At 41.5% G+C, this 25552-nt stretch overlaps 1 protein-coding gene across 1 annotated transcript in view; it reads left to right on the forward strand.

The window, feature by feature from the left end:
• The first annotated feature begins 1464 nt into the window (after positions 1 to 1464).
• Positions 1465 to 25552, forward strand: part of ECEL1 (endothelin converting enzyme like 1) — a 192538-nt gene continuing 168450 nt past the window's right edge. The window contains exons 1-2 of the mRNA XM_063916541.1: positions 1465 to 1701; positions 18896 to 19820. Coding sequence (XP_063772611.1) covers positions 19071 to 19820 — 750 coding nt within the window. The 5' untranslated portion in view covers positions 1465 to 1701; positions 18896 to 19070. The remainder of the gene's footprint in view (positions 1702 to 18895; positions 19821 to 25552) is intronic.

The raw sequence follows: 25552 nt of genomic DNA on the forward strand, positions 1-25552 counted from the left end.
TTAATTTGCTTCTTTAGTATGTTACTTTATATATATTCTACTATGGCAAACAATTTTTTTAAAATTCATCCACTCGCTACTCGTGCAAAACAGCTTAACCGTGTTTTTCATGTTGTGCCAAATTTGTAAAAAAGCAAAGATGTAAGTGGACACATCTGTACAATAGAAGATTAGTGTCCTACTGTTGAATACGGGTTCACTACGATATGCCGGCGGTCGGGCTCCCGGCGACCAGCATACCGGCGCCGGGAGCCCGACCGCCGGCTTACCGACAGTGTGGCAAGCACAAATGAGCCCCTTGCGGGCTCGCTGCGCTCACCACGCTACGGGCACGGTGGCGCACGATTTATTCTCCCTCCAGGGGGGTCGTGGACCCCCACGAGGGAGAATAAGTGTCGGTATGTCGGCTGTCGGGATCCCGGCACCGGTATACTGTGCGCCGGGATCCCGTCAGTCGGCATACTGAAGACCACCATGACTACTGTCACTGGCCATACATTGAAGGCTGTCGTCCCCTACTGTAGTGCTTCTCCTCAGTGACCTCCTGCTAAACCAGTTAAGATTCCTAAGCTTTACCTTGATTTGCTTAATTTGAGCTATATATGCACTAGACAATTTGCACTTTACTCTGCATTCCTCTATCCTATATATAGGTTTTTATATTTATATTTATTTTTGCTTTATTTTTAATCTTGCTGTTTTTATAGTGTTCTGTATGAATAAAATATTCTTATTTAAGTATATATATCTTTTAGTGTGTTGATAAAATTGGTGCACTCAGAAATAGAACACCATTGGTCGCTTGAACCCTTATTCGGTATTCCCATTTGTCTATTTGCAGTAATTTACCATTACTGCTTATTTAAGGGACAGCTGACGCCCAGAAAATTAGGAGTGTTATCAGACTTGTAATTGGAGTAATAATCTCATAAGTGGCGCGGCATTCTTTTTCGTGATAATATATATATATAATTCATAGATGTACAGTGTACAGTAGAAAGTTTTTATTTATTGTGCATTGTGCAGTAAATGCTTTGGTATTAGGAAGAAGTCTTCCTGAACTTATCATTTAGGAAACTAACCAGTTGATATACAGTATGTTGTTGTTTTTTTATTAGATCCTAAAACCATGGTAACATTATGAACGTAACACTTCAAAAGGACAAAAAGATAAGTATCTGCAAAAATGTAGAGGCTCTGTGGTCTGACAGCTATGGGACTATCATTAATAGAGTACCATTAACCAATTCAGCCCAAGTGAGATCAGATGCTACCAGAATGCATTAACACCCTCCTCCATCTGAAATGATGCCTTTCCTTAAACATAAGTCATTTCCCAGGGCTGGGATATGATGTAAGGCTGGTAGGAGCCCACAACCAGTGATTAGCATAATGGGAATAATAAGAATAATATGTTTTAGTGCTTGTACACTGCAGGAACAGAGAGAGTTATAGGCAGACATTGTCCCACCCCCATGCCTGTGTCCCCCTCCCCTCCACATCTCTACTATGATCCCCAGGCTCCTATATGCTGCAGCACAGCTCTCAGAGGCTGTGTAGTGACAGGTACAGCAGGGTGTTAAGCGCTGCTGCCCATACAGAGTGGAGTCTGCATGGAACACTAGTGCCTTCCACAGACTGAGCCCAGCATCAGCATCAGCTGCTAAGCTAGAACTGCTCGCTCCTGTCACCTGTGCCAAGGTAAGTGTTCACTTTTAATTGTGATTGGGATAATGGATGTTGGGTCTAATATTACGTCTTAGTTTACCATTTCAGGAAATCTGGACTTCAGGGCAGGTTTCTTTCAATACATTTATGGAATCAACTTCTCTGTAGTTTAGCAAGTATTAGAGTGTGTTCTCACAATACACATACACATACTCACACAGATGACGTAAATACGCTTGTGGGTGAGAAGCTTTGTAATTTCATATAATGCTATATTCTGCACCATATAATAATGAATAAAGAGAAAGGCTAATATTGATGATACATGTAATCTCTCTCTCTCTCTCTCTCTCTCTCTCTCACACACACATACACACACACTATATATATATATATATATATATATAGTTCAAAAATGTCACATTAGAAGGTCTTGCAATTACAACACACCACCTACCCATTTTAAAGTGTCATTTGTGTCTGTAATGGGCAAACAGAAGAGACATGCTTCTGATCACAGAGACATTACTGTGTTTAAACAAACTCTGTAAGTGCAAAACGAAAACATTAAAATAAATACAATATAAACAGGCAGCCTCACTTAATTAGAAACATTCCTCAAATTAGTTTAATAACCCAAAGGTCCACAAACTGGAGGTCATCATCATTATATTCTCTCAGCTGCAGCAATCCCCACTCTCTAATGAGATTTGCAGAAAGATATTATAAGGGCATGAGAGAAATAAAGAGACAATGGTCAGCTCGCTTTACACTTAACACCACAGGGATTTAAGTCTGCATCTGAAATAAGAAAACTTTTATCAGCAGGAATGCAGAACAGTGACACACACTGTTCACTCACATAGTTGGAAGTCTAGCAGATAGCTATGCAATGTTATAGTTATAGCTGAAACTTTGGGACCCCAATAGTTTCAGACATGTCAATGTACACGTCTTGGCATTGTTGTGCTTTATGCAATGCAAGGATGAAAATAGGCTCTCCACTGAAAGATATTTCCAACCAATCTGGCTGATGTACAATTGTTGTAAGCAATTATGAGTCAGGACTAGATGCATCATCACTTAGAGAGTGATAAATTGAAGAAAAAAAGGGAACCAGCCTATCGGCTCCTTACTGCCATGTCACAGACCCTGTTTGAAAAATGACAGGAGCTGGTTGGCTGGTAGTTTTTCACTTTCCATTTTATCACTCTTCAAGCGATGATGCATCTAGCTCTCAGTGTGTGAATGATAATCGTCCAACTCTGAAAAGCGCCATAAAACGATTGTATTCCCTGGTTTTGAGTTTCAAACATGTGAGAATCTTTGCTTTCATTCAGTGTACTGTTCACAGTGACAATACATCATTGAATGTACAGAGGTACTTACAAATAGTTTGAATTGGCCAGATCGTCATACCGATAATCAGAACGTCTCAAAAAGTCTAAAGTGCCTGGCCAGTCTTAACTGGACTAACGGGTCTATTTACTAAGGGGGTAATTCCAAGTTGATCGCAGCAGGAATTTAGTTAGCAATTGGGCAAAACCATGTGCACTGCAGGGGAGGCAGATTTAACATGTGCAGAGAGAGTTAGATTTGGGTGGGGTGTGTTCAATCACCAATCTAATTTGCAGTGTAAAAATAAAGCAACCAGTATTTACCCTGCACAGAAATAAAATAACCCACCCAAATCTAGCTCTCTCTACACATGTTAAATCTGCCTCCCCTGCAGTGCACATGGTTTTGCCCAATTGCTAACTAAATTCCTGCTGCGATCAACTTGGAATTACCCCCTAAGCCTTTGATGGAGATAAAGTGGATGGAGATAAAGTACCAGCCAATCAAGTCCTAACTATCATTTTTCAAACATAGCCTGTGGCATGGCAGTTAGGAGCTGATTGGCTGGTACTTTATCTCCATCCAAGGCTTAGCAAATAGACCCCTAAGTTTTTTTGTACATATTAATTTATGTTTCCATGTTAAAGAATATGGTGTGCTGTAACTTTGTTCTTACATAGTGCATGCCCCTTGTAGTTTTATTGCAGACACCCAGAAACTGAGGTCCTAGCACATATCCTATCACCAGCAGGTGCACTGTGCACTGGCTCTTATCGGGAAAAGGAAACAAAGCAAAAGAAATATGTATAAATCTAAGTCCTGCACTTAGTGCTGCAGGTAGGGTAATAATGAAAACAGAATGCATACAGATACACAATTGTAGATTTTATGTATCAAAGTAGTACTCATACATATCACTGTAATGAATTTATTCCATATAGGATGAGCCTTACCTAATAATTTGATTTCTGTAGTCTACAATACAGAAAATGACATCAGTATGTGCAGTGCGTTTTAGAGGGTGTGTGTGTATAAATTTCTACAATATAAATTGCTACCATTCCTCACAAGAGATAATGGTTTTGCTGTCAGCATGGTAAATGTGTATTTTACTGTTTCTAGCGAGGAATTAAAGTATTGTAGAGTCTTGAATAAAGTTATTACTTTTCTGAATCCAGGCATTATGTAAAGGTACTGAGCCTTCATGTTCCGAGATGTAATAGGTGTGTGTGTGTGTGTGTGTGTGTGTGTGTGTGTGTGTGTGTGTGTGTGTGTGTGTGTGTGTGTGTGTTGTGTGTTTATGTGTGGTAGTGAATTTAGGGGGACATTTACTAAGCAGTGATAAAAGTGGAGAAGTGAGGCACTGGAGAAGTTATTAATGGCAACCAATCAGCACTGACGTAACATTTATAATTTGCATAATATAAAAGTACACAGAGCAGCTGATTGGTGGCCATGGGCAACTTCTCCACTGGCTCACTTCTCCACTTTTATCACTGCTTAGTAAATGTCCCCCTTAGACTCTAGTGGGGCATGGACGGATGGACTGCATAATATGAGGTTGCAATATAAATAAAGGACAATAATTATAGATACTAGATATGGACTCTGCAATATGGACAGTTATTTAATGGAAGATCACTGAGGTATAATTTTCTAACTGGGGCAGTGAAGTGTTCTAAAAGGTTATGGAGAGTGCGTGGCCACACCTCTGGGGTGTGATAAGCGCTAAAAATGAATCAAAAGAACAATGTTTCTCAGTTGGCGCCAATATGACATCCAAATTGGGAGAATCTGGGGACCCACATCTGTTCTATAGGGAGAAGGTAATTCACCCAAAAAGGTTAAAACTTGAAAAAGTAGAAGGGGATTGCTATAATTAAAAAGAGTGAAAGAAGTGAGAGGGGAAGAGTTAGTCAGACTAAAAATATTATACGCAAAATGAACAGCACTCAATATCAAATTTATTAAAACAATGTGAAATAGAAAACATCAAAAGCAGATGATAATGGTCATACAGCAATTTATTAACTGAACTGTATCTGATAAAATGTGCTCATATGCAGATAGAAGCACACCGATTGTGACCCCTACAGAGTGACTCTTCCATGATCTTGGAGGTTGTGCACATATAGTTTAGGAGCTGTGGACAACTTGTAAATAGTTTCAAAAAAGCTGGTTCAAACTAAGGGCTCCATTTAATAACTATGCTTATTACCAGCGGTATATTTTGTTTAGTATCACAGTGATATTAACATGCCATTAGTATTTAGAATTTCTTACCCATCTGGCGAAGTTCACTGACATCCCCCTCCTGAGTGACATCTTCCGCTCTGCCTGCAAGTGGCTGCTGTGTGACATAATGCACATGTGACACTTTCACCCAGCAGTTTCCTCAGCTGTGCCTGGAAGGCTTCCCTAAAGCCGGAAAAGCTGTTTCTGGTGCCTGCAATGGGGAATATATTGCTAGCGCCATCTATAGATGGTGTAAGTAGTAGTACAGTGACAGACAGCCATAAGCGAAACTTACATCTTTTTGTTAAATACTGGAAGGAGGACATAACCCCTTTAGCAAGTGCTTATGTCTCATTGTTATGATGGACCCTAAGTCTGTTGGAACAGAATGATAACACACTATTGCAGAATACATTCAGACTAATGCAGGATACTGTCTATGTGCTAAAAGTCCAGGCTGTCCCTTGTCCCCTGCGCTCCATCCATTCACTGCTGCCCTGCTATACAGCGCAGTAATAGACAAATGTGCTCCCAACAGCTTGCCGATTAAGACAATGCAATCCCAATTGTCTCCCTGAAATTAGTACAGTTGGGAGGTATGCTATAAATTTAATACGAACTTGTGACATAACTGAGGAATGATATAACCTGTACCTCTTATACGGATATGCAACAGTCTTGTGAATATGCAGTCCACAAAATGGCTGACTCCACTGGAAATAGGTGATAGTCATGCTTCAAGGCAATGGTTCCCAAACTGGGTGATGCGAGGCACTTGCAAGGATGCCTCGGGTTGGTGGTCTAACACCAAATAATATTATTTATGGTCAATGTGCTAGGCAAAACCAGAGCTGGTGGTTGCCAATTATAAACATTTGGACAATCAGAAGCACAACCCTGTCCACCACCACAGAACCACAGAACTAAAACCTAAGGATAACAGGTAAGCACAATTTACTTCATTTATTTATTTACATTTTTAATTTATCAGCAAGAAACTTTTAGTCCAGGGATGCAGTAAAAAAAAGGTGATACTTTGAGGCACCATGGGGCAAATGTAAGAACGTGCGCTATGTGCTTTTTGCACATAGCGCACGCTAACTGCTGCTCTTACCGCATCATCGGAATGTATTAAGCGGCTCACAGTGGAATTCCAATGATTGCACTTTACGCCTGCTGCCCGTTTGTAGGCGGCTCTGTGCCTATGTCTAGCCGATGCACTCCCGATGTATGACGGCTGGGACATCGCGGTACCGATTGTTATGTCCCTTGTGTCTCTTCGCCAGGTCGGGGCTGGCATTGGCCGTGTTTTACAGTTTTTTTTTTTGTCCTTTAAAATAACTTTATTGTTCGCCGCCGTCACATCTCCCCTGCGGCCTCTGACATCACCCCCACACATCTCCTCAAAACACGGCACCGCCTAGTGTCCTCGCAGCCTAACTGCACATGCACCGCCTCACTCCGCAGGGCTCACTGGGAGCTGAGGTGACGGTGCATGCGCGCTACTACAGCTTGCGGCAAAAACAGTCTGGCCGATGTGGGAGGACATGTATCACGGGACAGGTGACATAGCGCCCTCCCACATCAGCGGAGGCCTCATACATTGTGGCGGTGGGACAGGACGTATCACCCAGAGCCGGCCATAGCTATAGGCAAACTAGGCAATTGCCTAGGGCATTTGATATGCCTAGGGGCATCTGCAGCTTCTGCTGATTAAAATGATATGCGGCATGCCTATATTCTGTATAGCATTTCATATGCAGATATAGCCACACTCTCACACAGTATATAGACATGCTGCATATCATTTTAATCAGCAGAATCTGCTTGTGCACCCTAGCCACATAGCAATGCAAATAAGATGCATTTTCATAAAAAAAGGTGCCCGACGTTAGCATTGAGGCAAGATTTATGAGGACACATCTGTATCCAAGCAGAGGCAGAGGTCACAGTGTTAGTGGAAGTGTGAGTGCTGTGTGCATGTGAGTGGGTTGGTTGTGCAGTAGTGTTCAGAATATGTGTAAGGAGCATTATGTGTGTCATGTAAAAATGCATTAATAATGTGCAACACATGTGTAAGGGGCACTATGTGTCATTATGTGTATAAGGGCATTAATAATGTGTGGCATATGTGTAACAGGGTACTACTGTATGTGTGTCATTATGTGTATAGGGGCACTAATAATGTGCAGCAAATGTGTAGGGGCACTATGTGTGTCATTATGTGTATAAGGGCATTAATAATGTGCGGCATATATGTAAGGGACATTATGTGTAAAAGGGCATTAATAAAGGTTGTCATAATGTGTAAGGCACATTATGTTTATAAGGACATTAATAATGTGTAAGGGGCATTACTGTGTGGAATTATGTGTATAAATGCATTACTAATGTGTGGCATTATGTGTATAGGGTGCTCTACTATGTGGTGTTGCATATAGAAAGGGCACTACTGTGTCATCTAATATGAATAAAGAGCAATAGGGTGTGGTGTAATGTGAATAAGGAGCAATTCAATGTGATGTTATGTGAGTAAGGGGCTCCACTGTGAGGAGTAATGTTTATAAGGTAAAGTAATACTACTGTGGGATGTAATATGAATTATGGACACTATTGCATGATCAAATGTGAATAAAGTTGCACTACTGTGAGGCGTAATTGGAATTGGGGGTACTATTGTGTGGCCATGCCCCTTGCCAGCAAAAACACACCCTTTTTGGGGTGTGCGCCAAATGTGCGAACTGTTCCTATTTAAAATATAGGGGGTGCAAACACCAAAATAAGGACTGCTATGGGTGAGGGGTGATGGTGCTGGGAAAGAGGTGCAACCAGTGGTGGTGCTAGGGGGCACCAGCCAAAATCTTGCCAAGGGCATCATATTGGCTAGGGCCGGCCCTGGTATCACCACGATAATGTAGTGATACGACAGCAGGCATATAATGTTCCTTAGAACGTTTTTCATACATTTGCCCCCATGATTCAAGAAAGTTTAGAAACCATTGCTTTAAGGCAATCATGCATTCCATTTCTCCTAAAGGCCATGGCCAACTTGCACTTTTTCATCAGTGTTCCCCAAATCCGATCCTCTCAACAGCTCATGTTTTAAAGATTTATGACATGGGGATCAGTTCTGATAATTACTGACCCAACCATGTAGACATAAGTATCCTGTGCATGATTAAAGAAATCCTGAAACATGAGCTTTTGGTGGTGTACAAGGATGAGCTTTTGGAAATACTGTGGAATATCAAGCACAGTTATCATGCATTTATCAGTTTCTTCTTCCTGTACATGTAAACTCCAGTTTCTAGTCACACTACATTAGATAGGAACTATAGACATCATATAAAGCAGGTAGTGTGTATACAGAAAGAGCAGCTAAGCGCCAGACTCCTTAGGCTGGTATACCCAGATACGGGTGTACTATGATATGCCGGTGGTTGGGATCTCGGTGCCCAGCATACCGGCACCAGGATTCCGACCGCCGGAATGCCGGCAGTGGGGTGATCGCAAAAGAGCCCCTTGCGGGCTTGTTGTGCTCGCCACGCTGAGGGCACGGTGTAGCGCTACATTCGCCACGCTATTTATTCTCCCTCCAGGGGTGTCGTGCACACCCCAAGATAGAGAATAGTTGTCGTATCCCTGCAGTTGGGATCCCGACAGCCGGGATTGAGTGGCTCCCCCCAGATACACAGTTCAGAAGTCGCTACTCTCAGACTGCTGCTGCACCAAGACCTGAGCACACAGGTGTTTATTTTTGCTACTCAGTTTTCTTTTTTTGTCTTTGACAGCTGAAATGTGCAGTTCATTTTTATTTATGAGGGTTTTTCCGCCTTTTAATTTAAACATAGCCTTTATTGAGACATTCAGTATAGAGGAAAACAAGATGGAAACTGATTCAAAACATAGGTATTTCTCTTCCAGTTTGCTATGTACTGTTGATACTTTATGTAGGTGTATGCAGCAGGGGCGGATTTAGGGGTGAGAGCGCCCCTAGGCACAACAGTTGCATCTGCCCTCCGTCTGTCTAATTTTATTACTTTTATTGATTGGTTAAAAGCCCTCATTTGATGATAGCCAATTTAATAGAATAATAAAGAAAAAGCCACTAACTAATAATTTTTTTTTATTTTTGATTACAGTATGTGCACATATTAACTAAGTAGGACAGCCTACAGGGGCAGTATGTGCATGCACTACCCGTTTACACGCCATTCAAGAAGGCATATTGTACAGTGGACATATTTTGCAGTTACTGGTACTTTTTGGGCTGACAGTACCAACACAAGCATCAAGTGCCGCCCCCAAGCAAGTGTCGCCACTATGCATGCGCCTCACATGCCTGATGGGAAATTCGCCACTGGCATGCTGGTGTATTTTCCCATTACGAGAACTGACACTATTCAGAAGCCATTGGCCATTATGTTTGCACATTTGATAGACACAGCTGTAATATAATGCATTCTTCTTATTACCACACTGTTATACTATACAAGCATTAAAAAAAGATTATGAACTCTCTATAGTATGTCCCTCATTTTATTCTAGCTTGCATAGACTGTGAACCAACTTCAATACAGTCAGAAACCGAAAATGATAGAATCTTCTTTCTGCATTTCATTGAATTAATGAAATTATTCCTACCCAAGGAATATCTAGTAGCCATTGTATTCTCTTAATATTACAGTCAGCCACAAGATCTTCTGTACAAAAGTTTAAAAAAAAATGATTTTTTCAGAATTAACTGCCACAAAATACAGTATATGAAACATTACCAGCATGCCATATACATGTCCGTGCCATCATAAATCTTTCCCATAAAAGACATGCTATTATTTTGATATATAATCCTTTACCATCTAATTCTTGTAAATAAATGTAAGGGCGACTTATCCATTCCTTTAATAATCAAAATTCTGTATATCTTTGTATTCATCTGAAGGCTTTCTGGCTGGTAGAAGTGTGTATTTCGCCATATTTTGTTCTGGATTTTTATATTAGTATTTTCCGATACATAGCATACAAGTCTATATACACTGTCTATTAAAATATAAAAAACAGAGGACTGCCCATGTGATAAGGACAAGCACTTTGCTAATATGTATTATGTGCATTCATTTATTGCCAGCAAATCTCAGCTTGAAATTTCCCATTACATGTGATATATGTGTCACTTGTGCTTTCTCTTTGTTTTTATTGATTTTCTTCTAATCCAATGAAAAGACCTTTATTTTTCAGTTGTGCATGGGCAAAAATTAAAATGTCCATTTCCAAAATGTACCTACAATACTAGGGTGAGTACAGTATAGGTAGTAAAATAGCTGAAAAAATGCAAGAAGATGACTGTGCTGATAATCTACTTTTATTTCATTTGTAGCAACTACAAATCTGTCTTTTTATACCACACCAAGCCACACTGAATTCAATATAAATGTGCTCCACGGGAGGTTTCTGTCCTCCCTGAGCTCGCCTTATATTCAGTTATATCACTCTAGACATTTGTAAATATTACATTGATATCTCCAATTTACAATAAGTACAGCATATATTTTGAGTGGGTTTGTCAAGTCATTATTTCTGCATCTCAATCACCATATACTGTAATACAACACGATGCAACATGTCCCATAAAATAAGTGTGCTTGTTGGTTTGTTACATGCTGGTAGCACACCCCTTGTTCTAATATCTTTATATACAAACAAGAGGTTGTACAGTATCTCTTGGACAAGTATGAGCTGTCTTATTGCAGACCTTATAGGGTTAAGGTTAATTTTGATTAACCCTGCAGTGCCTGGGAGACCTCTATGTACCCATTGATATTCTGGCAGCCGTCCGCAGCTCTGTCTGCCTGGGAAGGGCCATGAGGTTATTCTATTTCGGTGCGAGTGCCCGGGAACGTTACATATTTATAGGAGGAACAGGAACAGCATAAAGTGAAATGATGTGAGAGTATTATTACGGAAATAAATCAGAGATATGCACAGTTCCAGTCAGCTCTGCCAGCCTGCCTGTGACCGAATGTGGAAGCTATGGGAAAATGCCGAGGCTGTGGGGGAGGAATCAATGATATGAGATCAGTCATACATGACCTCACGTTATTCTGATCGACCACTCTGAGTATTATACATGGAAGCTATTGGGTTAAACCTTTAAGTAGACCACATAGAGAGTAATCTGTTAAAATGTTTCTCTAACCCTCACTATACTGGAAACACCTATGGGGCTTATTATAGTCACTAAACTGTGGCTCCTTACAGCATCATATATTATTTCTTATACAGTATATATATCTACCGGCAGCTAGGTCACTGATCATTTTCCCAACTCTTATTTTAATTCACCACAGCAGGCATTAGCATACAGTCATGTAAAGAGTTAATGAAAAGACCTTTGTGGTCGCAGGATATGCAAAATGAATTCAGTACATTAAACCATTACAGCCGCCTAATATGATGCATTGCTTTATTAAGCCTTATATCTGTATGCATTAGGATTAGCTCATAGCACCAGGAACACGTGTTTCCCATGAAAGGAGAACACAAAAGTGCCTTCCCCGTAATTCTTCACATCTAATATGGAGTAAGTGCACTCTGGGGGCTATTCAGAGATGGACACCAATCGTTGCATCCATAGCAACATCTGTGTCCATCTCCTCCCAGCACAGGGCAAGGCCGCCCAGCACGTGTGGCGCCACCTCACTACACGTCCGCAATTTAATTGTGGATGCATCGATTTAAGGACGACCACTGCCTGCGCTGGTAGGCAGTACACCGCCATTTTTTTTATAGCAGCGACTGCGTGTGACGTCACGCAGCTGCCCAGAAAATGCTTACGACACGCCCCTATTTTGGCCGCCACAATCGTGAAACACAACCCTCCAGGATGCGGCTGGTGCGCGTGCACAGATCAGATGGTCATGGCTGCTGCGTACAGACGTGTGGCTGCGTCCATCTCTGAATTGCCCTCTCTGTCCTCAGCTCCTGCCAAAGAGATTACAGAACAGAGATCAGGATCTCCGTGAACTCCCTCTTGTCATACAAGCATAAGATCCCCCTATTTGAATGAAATGCATAGACATGGTCATGGGTAGAGGCAGTACAAAAATTGGAGGTTCTTAAGCACCCATATAGCTGGCACGGGATGGTATCGGGATCCCAACGCTTGGGATGCTGACAGTCAGAATAACGACAGCGACATCCCGACGCTCAGGATCCCGACACCCACTAGGTAAGTATGGTACCCCTAATCTTCCTTGCCTGCAGCCGACCCTAACCCTCCCTGGTGGCACCTAAACCTAGTCCCCCCTCCCCGGTGGTGCCTAACCTTCCCCGGTGGTGCCTAACCCTATACCCCCACAGTCTACCCCTAACCCTTACCCCACAGCCTGAACCTAACCCCTCACTGCGGATTACTTTTCTGCAGTCCCAACAGACATTCGTTTGGGATCCCAGCGTCGGTATTCCAAGCAGTGTCAGGATTCCGGTGTCTGTACTCTGACTGGCAGGTATGACTGCAAGCAGTATGCTATTATCAGAAGTGCCAACATGACCCACTTCCAGAGAGAGATATATGTCTGCTTCGGGATTTCCTCACCAGGTTTTGCCTGAATCAAGCTGGACTTTGACTATTGGACATAAACCTGGGTAAGGCTCAACGTAAGCAGGTAACCCGCCTCGATCCAACCCGGGACCCGTTTACAGCATAGAAAGAGCCGGCGCTTAGAGATGATCTCATGTACAAGTGCCGGCACTGCACCTGTGTGCAGTGACGTTGCCGACATGGAAATAAGTCGGGTCTAGCCACCTGTCTGGAAGGGGTCTCAGCCGGGCTGGACATGTGTACAAAATCCCGGATACGACCTGGCTTTTTAATCTGAAAGGGGTATTAGTTGATACCAAGCAAGTTAAAAGGGAAAGATGAGCCAGACAAATGCCTGCCTCAGTGGTGATTCATGGGTGTAGCGGGATCCCAGCAGCATACCGACGCCAGGATCCAGGCGGGGAGGGGTGAGTGCAGCAAGCCCCTTGCGGGCTCGGTGGCGACCTGCAGTCGCCACGGTTTCTATTCCCACTCTATGGGTGTCGTGGACACCCACGAGTGGAAATAGTCCCTGTTGGTCGGCATGCCGACCATCGGGATAGTGAGGGGGCAGAATGTCGGTGGAGGTCATGTGACTGTCGGTCTCCCGACCGCCGGTCACATGAATACCACCCGTGAATCATACCTTAGCACAGGCATGGGAAATCTGGCAGTGATAATTGAAATACAGTATGTGTTTACCCCTTTCTATATCTCTCCATTATGAGAATACCTACAGCCACATAGGAGCAGTAGTTCTACACATACCCAAAGTCTGCTAATGTTTACCCTGCAAATTTTAAGGGCACAACGGTTAAATCTAGTGCAGGATCAGATTCAGCTCTTTGACAATTAGAATTCTGGTCAGTGAGAGGGGGACGTGCTTCATTAATCCCTGTACTTTCATTGGACTATATGTAACATTGATTTTTTTTTTAAGTGTTCTATTTCCCCCAGGTCTCTGTATGAAAAATGTCATCTTTCAAACCGCCCCTTCTTCCCTAACTCTAACTGGCTCCTACTGACATTAGTTATTTATGATACACTTATAAGGTTTTGTGTGTTTTAAATACTGTATGTACCTTAGATTATTGCATAGATAAAATCCCCAATGTTCCATGTATTCCTCCATTATTAGCTGTTTAATATGAGACACACTAGGAGACAGTCATAAAACATTGGGGGTAATTCCAAGTTGATCGCAGCAGGAAATTTTTTAGCAGTTGGGCAAAACCATGTGCACTGCAGGGGAGGCAGATATAACATGTGCAGAGAGAGATAGATTTGGGTGTGGTGAGTTCAATCTGCAATCTAAATTGCAGTGTAAAAATAAAGCAGCCAGTATTTACCCTGCACAGAAACAAAATAACCCACCCAAATCTAACTCTCTCTGCAGATGTTATATCTGCCTCCCCTGCAGTGCACATGGTTTTGCCCAACTGCTAAAAAATTTCCTGCTGCGATCAACTTGGAATTACCCCCTTTGTCACACAGTACAACTGCAAAACAAAATATGGAAATGTCCAGTATGCTTTGCTTGGTCTATGGCGAAACTGAACTGGAAAAAGTCTACTAATTTCCTGCGAAATACAGTGATAACAAAAAATCTTTTCTCTCTGGAATTTAACAATAAGATTTTGCAAGGGCAGCTGACTGACATTCATCCAAAAGGCTGGAAATAATGTTTATGCTTATGTCTATGATAAATAAACCCCCACAATGTGTTAATTAAAAAATAGACTCATTAATCAATTGACAGGCTGCATTATTATTCAATACAGTGACTAGCAAATAAGTGCACTTTAAGATCAGTGTAAAACATAGGGGCCCATTTATCAACAAGTTATAAAACTCATTGTAAATGATAAAACTTGTATATGATAAATCATGTTCCAGCCAATCAGCTTCCAACTGTCATTTTTCAAACACATGACAGGAGCTGAACACATGAAAGGAGATAATTGGCTGGAGACCATTTATCATACGCAACAAGTTTTTTCATTCACAAGTTTTATCACTTGTTAATAAATGAGCCCCTTAAATTGAAAATGTTATTCTGCAAAAGAAAGTTATGCTATACATACAGTAATATACATCAATGAATCAAACTACGATGATCACTCCCATGGAAGTGAATTACATTGACTCTCTCCTAGCAAAAAGGCCTAGATTTATCAAGCCTTTGAGAGTGATAAAGTACACAGTGATAAAGTACCAGCCAATCAGATCCTAACTGGCATATTACAGGCTGTGTTTGAAAAATGACAGCTAGGAGCTGATTGGTTGGTACTTTATCACCGTGCAATTTATCACTCTCCAAGGCTTGATAAATCTTGGCCAATGGCACATGTCAATGTCCATGATATATTAGATGGAATGCTGTCTTTAGGTACCCCTAGTCAGGAACTTTGATAAGGGTCAAATCATTATGGCTAGGTAATACCCCTTTCCCACCAGCCTATTTTCCCGGGTTGACCCCAGCAACAACCCGGGTATGAAAGGGTCCCAGGACAAAATCCTGGGAACCATGCCCTGGCATTTCAACCCTGCTGTGTACCAGGGTTGTTCCCGGGACCTTCCCAGGATCCTGGACAGTGTGAATGGTGCAGGGACCTGTCCCTCCTTCCCGGGTTGCCTCTGCTGCTGCTGATTGGCTATGCAGGGCAGCCCTCTCTGATGTTGTGATTTTTCAGCAGGCACCAGCAGACGTGTGTATGTGCTGCGCTGTCTGTAACTGCCCTACCTGGCATGTGTGTGGCTGTGGTTGGCTGGTGGTGGGTGTCGGTGGGATGGATCAGCAGGGGGCGTAGCAGAAATGCAATTTCTATCACAAATGGAGTGCGTCAGTATTGTTGCGCTGCCAGGCAGACACATGCTCCCGGCTGCAGTCCTCTTGCCTTTGCAGGAGAAGTGTGATGTGACTGGAATAACATTACTGATCGGTCAGAGAAGAGGAGGGGGCACAGTACGTGCACAATTAACCTGCCCTCCCTTACTCTCTCCCTCCCTCTCTGTAATGACCTCATCTTTGTGTGCCTAAAAAAGGCCATTTCTAATGACATTCTCATAAAATGCTGGGCCATCCCGGGTTCAGTATGAAAGGTGCCGACCCAGGACGTCCTGGCTCCAAATGCTGGTGTAAGCGGGGCCCAACCCGGGAATGTCCCTGCATGATCCCAGGACTGTATTCCCGGGTAAGTCCCTGCATTTTTGGTATGAAAGGGGTATAACTGAGAGCATTTCTGAAATGGCAAGGCTTGTGGTGTGCGCAAGTCAGCCATGGTGAGTATTTACTGACAGTAGTCCAAGGAGGAAAAAGCTATGGGCAACAGCAGGTTGTAAGGCTGCCAAGAATCATTAATGCAGAAGTTAAACAAAGGCTAGCCTTAATAAATAAAGGATAATACTAATACTTATAATAATAATTTTACCTTCACTGCTACTGAATAAAACAAAAATCTTATGATGTTAGAGTCAGATTGAGGCTTTACGGGGGCCTAGGGCACGTCTGTAAAAGATTGTGTCCGTGTCAGATCTGTTTAATGTACAGGTTGAGTCTCTCATATCCACTTTTTTGAAATAAAGAATTTTTGAATGCAGCTGAGATAGCTACACCTTTGCTTTCTGATGGTTTCATGTACACAAACTTTGTCAAATGCACAAAATTATTAAAAATATTATATTAAATTACCATCAGGATATGTTTATAAGGGATGCAATCATGAGTCCACCTGTCGGGATCCCAGCAGTCACAATGCCAATGTCAGAATCCCGTCAGGCGGAGAAATACCGGCGCCACAGACTTTTCATCATCTGTGGGTGTCCATGACACTCATAGAGGGAGAATATAACCGTGCCAGCAACGAGGTGAGCGCAGCAAGCCTACAATTGTAGCTCTCGCACTGCTGCTGGCATACTGGCAGCCAGGATGCCGCTGTCGGTATCTTGACAGCCGCCATCCCAGACGCTGGTAAATAGTATGTATTTCGTGTATAAGGTGTATATGAAACATAAATGTATTCTGCGTTTAGACTTCGGTATCATCCTTAAGATATCATTATGGTATGCAAACAAATATAAAACCACAGCACTCGCCACCCCAGAAGCGGGGTGCAGTGTCTGCACTCACCACTCATAGGTTGGGGTGCATGCAGCCCATGGCCACCTACCCAAATACATACAAATAGAAAATTCAGCACTCACCATAGCAAGCTCACTTGTCCTCACAACATCAATAAATAAATGATGGGGGTTTAGTTAGTGAATTGGCCAATGCACGGAAGCCTGCAAACCGCTCGCCAAGGTACCCCACCTTCATGCAGGTCCTACACTATCACAAAGTCTTAAAAATTAAAACCTGGCAACTGTATCACACATAATATAACTGCAAATATGCCCACTAGGTTTAAGGTATACCTGCCACATATCTTATGGCTTTTAAAGGTACACTAGTCACCTGACACTGGCTGATAAATTACTAAGGAGCAGCTGACACAGGTTTAGAACAATTGAGATTACACAGGGGTAAGATTAACCCCACAATATACAAACAAATATAGAAGATATATCTTGACAGCCGCCCTCCCGGACGCTGGTAAATAGTATGTATTCTGCGTTTAGACTTCGGTATCATCCTTAAAATATCTCATTATGGTATGCAAACATTCCAAAATAAGGAAATCCTGATATCTAAAATACTTCTGTTTCCGAGTATTTTGGATATGGGAGACTCAATCTGTACCATAAAAAGCACCATGCATGTGTGTATGTGCGTACATACTGTACACACACATGCACAGTGCTTGGGACATTCTTTGTCACACAAACACACATATATAAAATTAGGTTTAGGCTGTGGGAAAGGGGAGGGCTAGGTTTAGGCTGCGGGGAGGGTGGGGTTAGGTTTAGGCACCCCTGGGGAGGGTTAGGGCTACACCGCGGGAGTGAGGTTGCGGGGGGGGGGGTAAGTTTAGGCTGCGGTAAGGGAATGGGGGGACCTTACACCAAACCAATATCGGAAAACATTATAGAAGTCTATTAGTGCCCATAATATAACTAATTGGTGTCATTAAATTGGATCAAATGGTTGTTATATGCATTTTTTTTAATGCTGAAAAAAGCTATTTTTTCAGCAAAATAAATGCTCTCATTAAATTTGGGGTACATAAAAATGGGTATAAGTATATTTTTGAGTCAATTTAGGGGAGTTTAAAAAAGTGGAAACAGACTGATTACTCCCACCTGCAAGCCTAAAAACACTTGTCCCATTTATAAAGCACCCCAATATACCTGATCACTCTACCCACTTCAATGTTTGACCAATTTTCCACCAGCCTCGCCATCTTACAACTGATGTTGGGACAGTATGACTGATATGAGGCGCAGTCTAATGGCCGTGGCAGGAAGCAGTGGACTGCCTGCTCTTGAAATTAGAATGAAATAGAGAACATTACACATGAGAGTTCTTGTTTTTTTTACTTATTGATTTACTTTCTTATTATACACCCTCGTATAACTGGCTGTACAGTAGGTGAGTGCCACATGTGAAGGCTCATCATTGCCCTAGGTATGTATGTCATGCAGGTATTGGTACCCTAAGCACTAATGCCATAAGGACTAAACTGGTATTACAGATGTGCGGTTCACTTTTCCACAAATGTGAATCTACCCTAATTTTGTGTACCCGAAACGACCCAAAATCCAGACTGGATCTCCTGGGGAGATTCATTCTGAATCGAGTCCTGGTTCAGATCTTCCCGCAGTTCATAATTTGAATTACTGTATAAGTCAGAATTTGGGGTTTTGAGAATTGACAAAAATTCTGTATTTTTTTGGTTGTTTTTATCAAATTTTATCAATGATTATCGATTTTTAACTGAACCAAAACACTTGAGGGTAGTTTCACCAAAACTAAAACCAAAACACAATGATAAATTAGAACCAAACCATGGGATTCTGCGCACATGTCTATCTGGTAAAGTATGCTAGACTGACACAATGGATGACCTGTGAATTAGAACAAAAGTAGAGTTTCCATTGTCACAGTGTGTGATACAATCTTATGTCGTTTTGCAGGTTCCTGTAACAGAGATTCGAGAACACAAAATAAGAAATAAAACTGCTTTCTCATTCCTCAATCTGAGCAGCAACATTAATTCAGCTCACTCTGCAGAAACATTGAGACTTGTCTTTCTCACATTCTACTCTCCAACTTCAGCTTTCACAGTATTTGGATGTCAGTTTGACAGTCATGGAAAAAACCTATTCTCTGACAGCTCACTATGATGAGTTCCAGGAAGTCAAGTATGTCAGCAAGTATAATAGCAGCAGCACACTCTCCAATGGATTTAACATCCAGGTGAGTTCCAAAAAGCAGCCAAAAGGAATCCCACGATGGAGCAGGAGGGAGACCTGCCTGCTCTCTGGGCTGGTTTTTGTAGCTGGTTTGTGTGTCATTTTAGGATGTATGTTGGTGTTGAAGTATCTGGCTATGGAGCAGGATGGACAGTGCTTAGAAGAGTGCCAGGAAAGAAAAGCTTTTATGAGGGCTTCCAAATTTATTAGCAACAACATAGATCCAACAATACCACCTTGCACCGACTTCTACTCATTCGCTTGTGGTGGTTGGCTGAGGAGGCACCGTATACCAGAGGACAAGCTGATTTATGGCACCATTGCAGCCATTGGGGAGCAGAATGAAGATAAGCTGCAGCACCTTCTCCTACAACCAGTGAGAAGGAAGTACAGAGGGTCTTCTGAGAGGAAGGTAAAAGAGTTCTTCAGATCTTGCCTAAACATGAGAGAGATTGACCGTTTGGGAGCCCTCCCAATGCGTCAAGTTCTTGAGGACTGTGGAGGCTGGGATTTGCCAGAATACTCCAAAACCAAGTGGGACTTTAATGAATTGCTCTTCAAAACTCAAGGAGTCTACAGCACTGCAGTCTTCTTCTCATTGACAGTCAACTTAGATGACAAGAATTCTTCCAGATACGTCATCAGGGTAAGCCATTTGTTCTTCATACACTATCACATTGCAGGCCAAGTCACATTAGAACCCCAATCAATTTTCTAAATTGCACTGGGTTTTTTACTACTCTTACTGACTGGTCTGTTTTGGCTAGTACAATATAAAAATTGTAAATTGTTTGCTTAGGTAAATGTATCTTTATTTTTCTAATTCATTTTATACATTTATTAGATCTCTGCTATTGTTTTTGGAGCCTTCCTACCGCTATGTTTTTACCCAGTTTTGTTCTAATAATTTTGTTCCATTGTAAAGTGCAACGAAATATGCTGCGTTATATGAGAAACTGTTAATAAATAAATAATAAATAAATAAGTCAAGGGCACCATGGAATTTTTAACCCCCGATCTCTTGCATGGAAATTACATGCAGACTAATAAAAGTTTAACGTGATCCTTCCATCCACTACAAATTGCTCTGCCCTTAAACCTCCCATTTAATTTACTATTACAGTTTCATTATCACTGCTGAATTAGTAATGATTTTAAAAACCCTTCTCATTAATTAATTTAATCCATTTCAGGTAGCTGAAATAGTAAATTAAATGGGGACTTTGGGAGCAGAGCGTTTTGTACTTGTTAGTGATGGAAATATGTGTGTACAGGCTTGAGGATGTATCAGATGCCCTACAACTACAGACAGCCCAGTTACTTAACTAGTGGAGTGGTTTTACTTGAAGATAAAGCAGGTTCAGATGTATTCACTGGTAGTTGGAGCGGAGCAGGGTGTCATAGAGCTTACCAGCCAGCCAGTGAGTGTACAGTATGTAGGTAACAGGTAGCGGTGCAGGAAGCTGGAACAGCGGTTATGTCAGCAGGTAATTTCAGGTCTCACTTGAGCTACTGTAAGTTACAAACTACTGTCTACCACTGTGAAGCTCTAATATAGGGGGTAGATTTATCAAAGCTTGGAGAGAGATAAAGTGGAGAGAGATAAAGTGCAAATCAATCAGCTCCTAGCTATCATTTTTCAAACACAGCCTGTAACATGGCAGTTAGGAGCTAACTGGCTGGTACTTTGGCGTCTATTTAATAAGCCTTGGATGGAGATAAAGGGGAAGGAGGAAGTCCCAGCCAACCAGCTTCTAACTGTCACTTTTCAAACCTAGCCTGTGACATGGCAGTTAGGAGCTGATTGGCTGGTACCTTATCTCCATCCACTTTATCTCCATCCAAGGCTTAGTAAATAGACCCTTTAATCTATCTAAACTTTATATCTCTCTGAGCTGTGATACATCTTCCCAACAGTCTCAAGATGGTTTCATAAATGCACAGTAGTAGCATCAGTGGCCCTCTGGGTACAGGGAATGAAGCTTCCCTGGAGGAGTAGCAACATAGAGTCTGTGCAACAGCACAATCCACTTTCAACAGGTAGAAGGTTTACATGGAGAGTGATGGTTTTATAGCCTATACCATTGGTTCTCAAACTGCGTGCCGTGGCACCCTGGGGTGCCTCAGGGTACATGCAGGGGTTCCTTGGGTTGGTGGTCCAGGGCCAATTAAAATTATTTATGGTCAATGTAATGGGTAAAACCAGTGCTTGTGGCTGCCAATCATAAAATATGTGGACAAACAGAAGCAAATCTTGTCCCTCACCAAATAACCTAACCTAAGGATAAACACGGTTTACTTAAATTAATATTCTATTCTGAATTTCTCAATTAGAAACTTTTGACCTAGAGGTGCCATGAAAACAATTCTTACACTCTAGGGTGCTGTAATTTTAAAAAAAAGTTTGGGAACCACTGGCCTATACGCAAGGTAACAGGTGAGCATTAATATAATGGGTATTAAATAATATTTCATTATATATATATATTATAATTCATGGTGGCTATAGGATGTTAATTAGTACCTATGGCCCTCATTCCGAGTTGTTCGCTCGCTAGCCGCTTTTCGCAGCAGTACACACGCTAAGCCGCCGCCCTCTGGGAGTGTATCTTAGCTTAGCAGAATTGCGAACGAAGTATTCGCAATATTGCGAAAAGATTTTTCTGTGCAGTTTCTGAGTAGCTCGAGACTTACTCTTCCAGTGCGATCAGTTCAGTGCTTGTCGTTCCTGGTTTGACGTCACAAACACACCCAGCGTTCGCTCAGACACTCCCCCGTTTCTCCAGCCACTCTCGCGTTTTTCCCAGAAACGGTAGCGTTTTATCACACACTCCCATAAAACGGCCAGTTTCCGCCCAGAAACACCCACTTCCTGTCAATCACATTACGATCACCAGAACGAAGAAAAAACCTTGTAATGCCGTGAGTAAAATACCAATCTTCATAGCAAATTTACTTGGCGCAGTCGCAGTGCGAACATTGCGCATGCGCAATTAGCGGAAAATCGCTGCGATGCGAAGAAAATTACAGAGCGAACAACTCGGAATGACCACCTATGTGCTAAGAAAAACTTCACTTCTCAGTAAGAGGTATTAAAAAACCCACCTCCCGATTTTCCTGGGAAGAGTATTTGATGGGAGACACTAGGAGCAGAGAAGCAGCTTCAGGATAATAAGTTTGGTATGACATTTACTGGAATTCTCCTATGATGATAATATTAATGTTTTTGTTTTTTGTAATAATTTGTAATTATTGTTACTAAATGCTGGTTATTGAAAATGTCATTTTAACAGGAAAATGTATGTCTTCGGACTCAAACAGATAGAGAAGGAGTGAAACCTCTTTAGAAGTGTAAAATAAAGGTCTCAATTCTGCATTTTGGCACAAACTGACCAGCCGCATTCTTTTCTCTTTTATAATTTTTACAGCTTTGTTACTACTCTTTAGCGGCTACTGGAAAACTAAATAAAATAAATTGGAGAAGAAGTAAATGTCTGTACAATAGTAGTACTTATTGTACCTGTATGGCTGTATGGGCCCTACACACTGGTCAACACAAAAGAGATTTCTGCGCACTGATCAAAGGTATAAGGCACTTTAAAATGAATGGAATAAATAACCCTTACGGGTAATGATGTTTAAAATAAATCAGGTAAAAAAGTCTCAATAAAGTCAATTGTCAAAAAAACTTAAGTTCGTCTTTGTGTTGATAATAAATCAGACTAAAAAATTAAACATGATGTCCCAATAAGATGGTCTTTTCAACAAAGTCAGACATAAAGTCTTTTATCTGGTCTCCTTCTTGGTCCTCCGATCGTTTAAAAACTTGAACGTGATAAAACTTAGATTCAGTCAGCACCACCGTGATTTAATTCTTTGTCTCTGTCCTTAAGCAATGGTACATGAAAGACAAACAACGGGGGATCATAGTGCAGACTTATAAAAAAGTTTATTTAAACACGTATACAGTAAAAAAAAGACTTAGCATGCGTACCCTCAGTGACCTTCGGTGGAAGGCACAATTTATGGCATATAGGGGTAATTAAGAAGCTTCCCCTATTAAGCTTTACCTTCACCGAGTCCTGGGCCGCAGGAAACACCTGGTGTTAGCTTACTGTATACGTGTTTAAATAAACTTTTTTATAAGTCTGCACTATGATCCCCCGTTGTTTGTCTTTCATGTACCATTGCTTAAGGACAGAGACAAAGAATTAAATCACGGTGGTGCTGACTGAATCTAAGTTTTATCACGTTCAAGTTTTTAAACGATCGGAGGACCAAGAAGGAGACCAGATAAAAGACTTTATGTCTGACTTTGTTGAAAAGACCATCTTATTGGGACATCATGTTTAATTTTTTAGTCTGATTTATTATCAACACAAAGACGAACTTAAGTTTTTTTGACAATTGACTTTATTGAGACTTTTTTACCTGATTTATTTTAAACATCATTACCCGTAAGGGTTATTTATTCTATTCATTTTAAAGTGCCTTATACCTTTGATCAGTGCGCAGAAATCTCTTTTGTGTTGTTATTGTGTTTTGGTGATTGGTGTAAGTCACGTCTGATTTCCGCAGCCTGATCGTAAGTGAGGAGCGCAGGTGATTATTTATTGTTTGCCTACACACTGGTCGATACCAGTGAAAGATATGAACGATCTTGTTCATTAATGAACGAGATTCCATTCATATCTTTCAGTGTGTAGGCACCAGCGATGAACGATGCGCGGCCCCGCATTCGTTCATCGCTGGTGCCGGCTTGTTTAAACATGCAGGCCAATATGGACAATCTCGTTCATATTAGCAAGCATGCAGTGCTATGGAGCCGGGTGACGGGGGGAGTGAAGAAACTGCACTCCCCCCCCCCCCCCCCCCCCGTCACCTCCCCGCGCCGCCGGGTCGCCCATCTGCCGTATCGGCCATCAGATCAGGCAGCGGGTTGCTAGGTGTGTAGGGCCCTTAAAACCCAAGGGCGCCGCATGCCTGTTTAATTGATCTAAGTAACGCATGTTTACCCTTCAGGGAAATAAACACTAGCAATACAACAACACCAGGGAAACAAAGTAGTTGTGGGGTTGTGCCAGTAGAAAAGTTATTTTTTTTTTTTTTTATAAAAGTGATTTGTAAAGTTATTTTGAAAAAACAGCACACTCATGCACCCAATAAACTTTGGCAAATATGTGGCAGTACTACTCTAATAGATGCAGAGCCTGTAAGCGCAATTATTATAAAATGCATCACTTGCTACCAGATAATGGGGTTTATACCATAACAGGTCAGGAATAGATCAAGCACATGGTGCCATTTGTGGAACATTTATATAAGAAAAACAATCTCCTAAACCAGTGGTACTCAAACTGGGGTGCCTCAGGACACTTTGTAGGGCTGCCTTGGATTGGTGGTCCAGGACCAATTAAAATTATTTATGGTCAATATAATAGGCAGAACCAGTGCTGGTGGCTGTCAATCATAAACTATGCGGACAAACAGATGCAAAATTTGCCCCTCACCACACAACTGACCCTAGGGATGACATATAAACACAATTAGTTTAATCATAATGTAATATTTTGTTCTAAATTTCTCAATAAGAAACTTTTGGCCTAGGGGTGCTGTGAAAAAACAGCTGATACTCTAGGGGGCCATGATTTTAAAAAGTTTGGGAACAACTGGGCTATTCACTTATTACATGTTTGTAAAATGCATTTGCTGCTAGACTTTTGAGCTCACTGTAAGCTTACCCAATGTGTTTCATTGGCATTAAACACAATAAATGCACCAAATAACACCATAAAAATGAAACCCACTGGAATGGTAGTACAAGAGTGAGTTAATATGGTGAAATTGAAAACATTAGAATCATTGCTAAGACCCAATATCATACTGTCCATGTACTAGCCTACTTTGCACAGGACACTAAAAACTTCAATTCTGTGTTTCACTAAAAGGTCATCAGTGTACATACTTACCAACTGTTCCTTAACTAGGACAAAGTGCAGATGATCGTGGCGGCATGACAGTCCCCTCAAATCAGGTCTGTCCCACCTAACCCAAAACAGTTGGGAGATATGTACATATTAGCATTAAAAACCCACACAAAATTGATGATATTTTATTCGTAGGCCTTATTAATCAGAGTACAGCCAACAACTACTGCTTGCTGTATCCATCCTTCTATACCAGCTTCTATTACTGACAATATTTTCTGAGGAATTTTCAAGTAGAAATATTAATTTCAATCCAGCATTCAGCCCTGTTCCTTAGGAAGAAACTGTGTGATTGGCTGTAACACCTGCCAATCAATAGTAGCATTACTTTACTAGCATATGCTGAGTGGATCATGTGTGTTTTGAATACTTCATTAATGTTTAATAAAAG

This window comes from Pseudophryne corroboree, chromosome 4, assembly GCF_028390025.1.
Source record: "Pseudophryne corroboree isolate aPseCor3 chromosome 4, aPseCor3.hap2, whole genome shotgun sequence".
NCBI lineage: Eukaryota > Metazoa > Chordata > Amphibia > Anura > Myobatrachidae > Pseudophryne > Pseudophryne corroboree.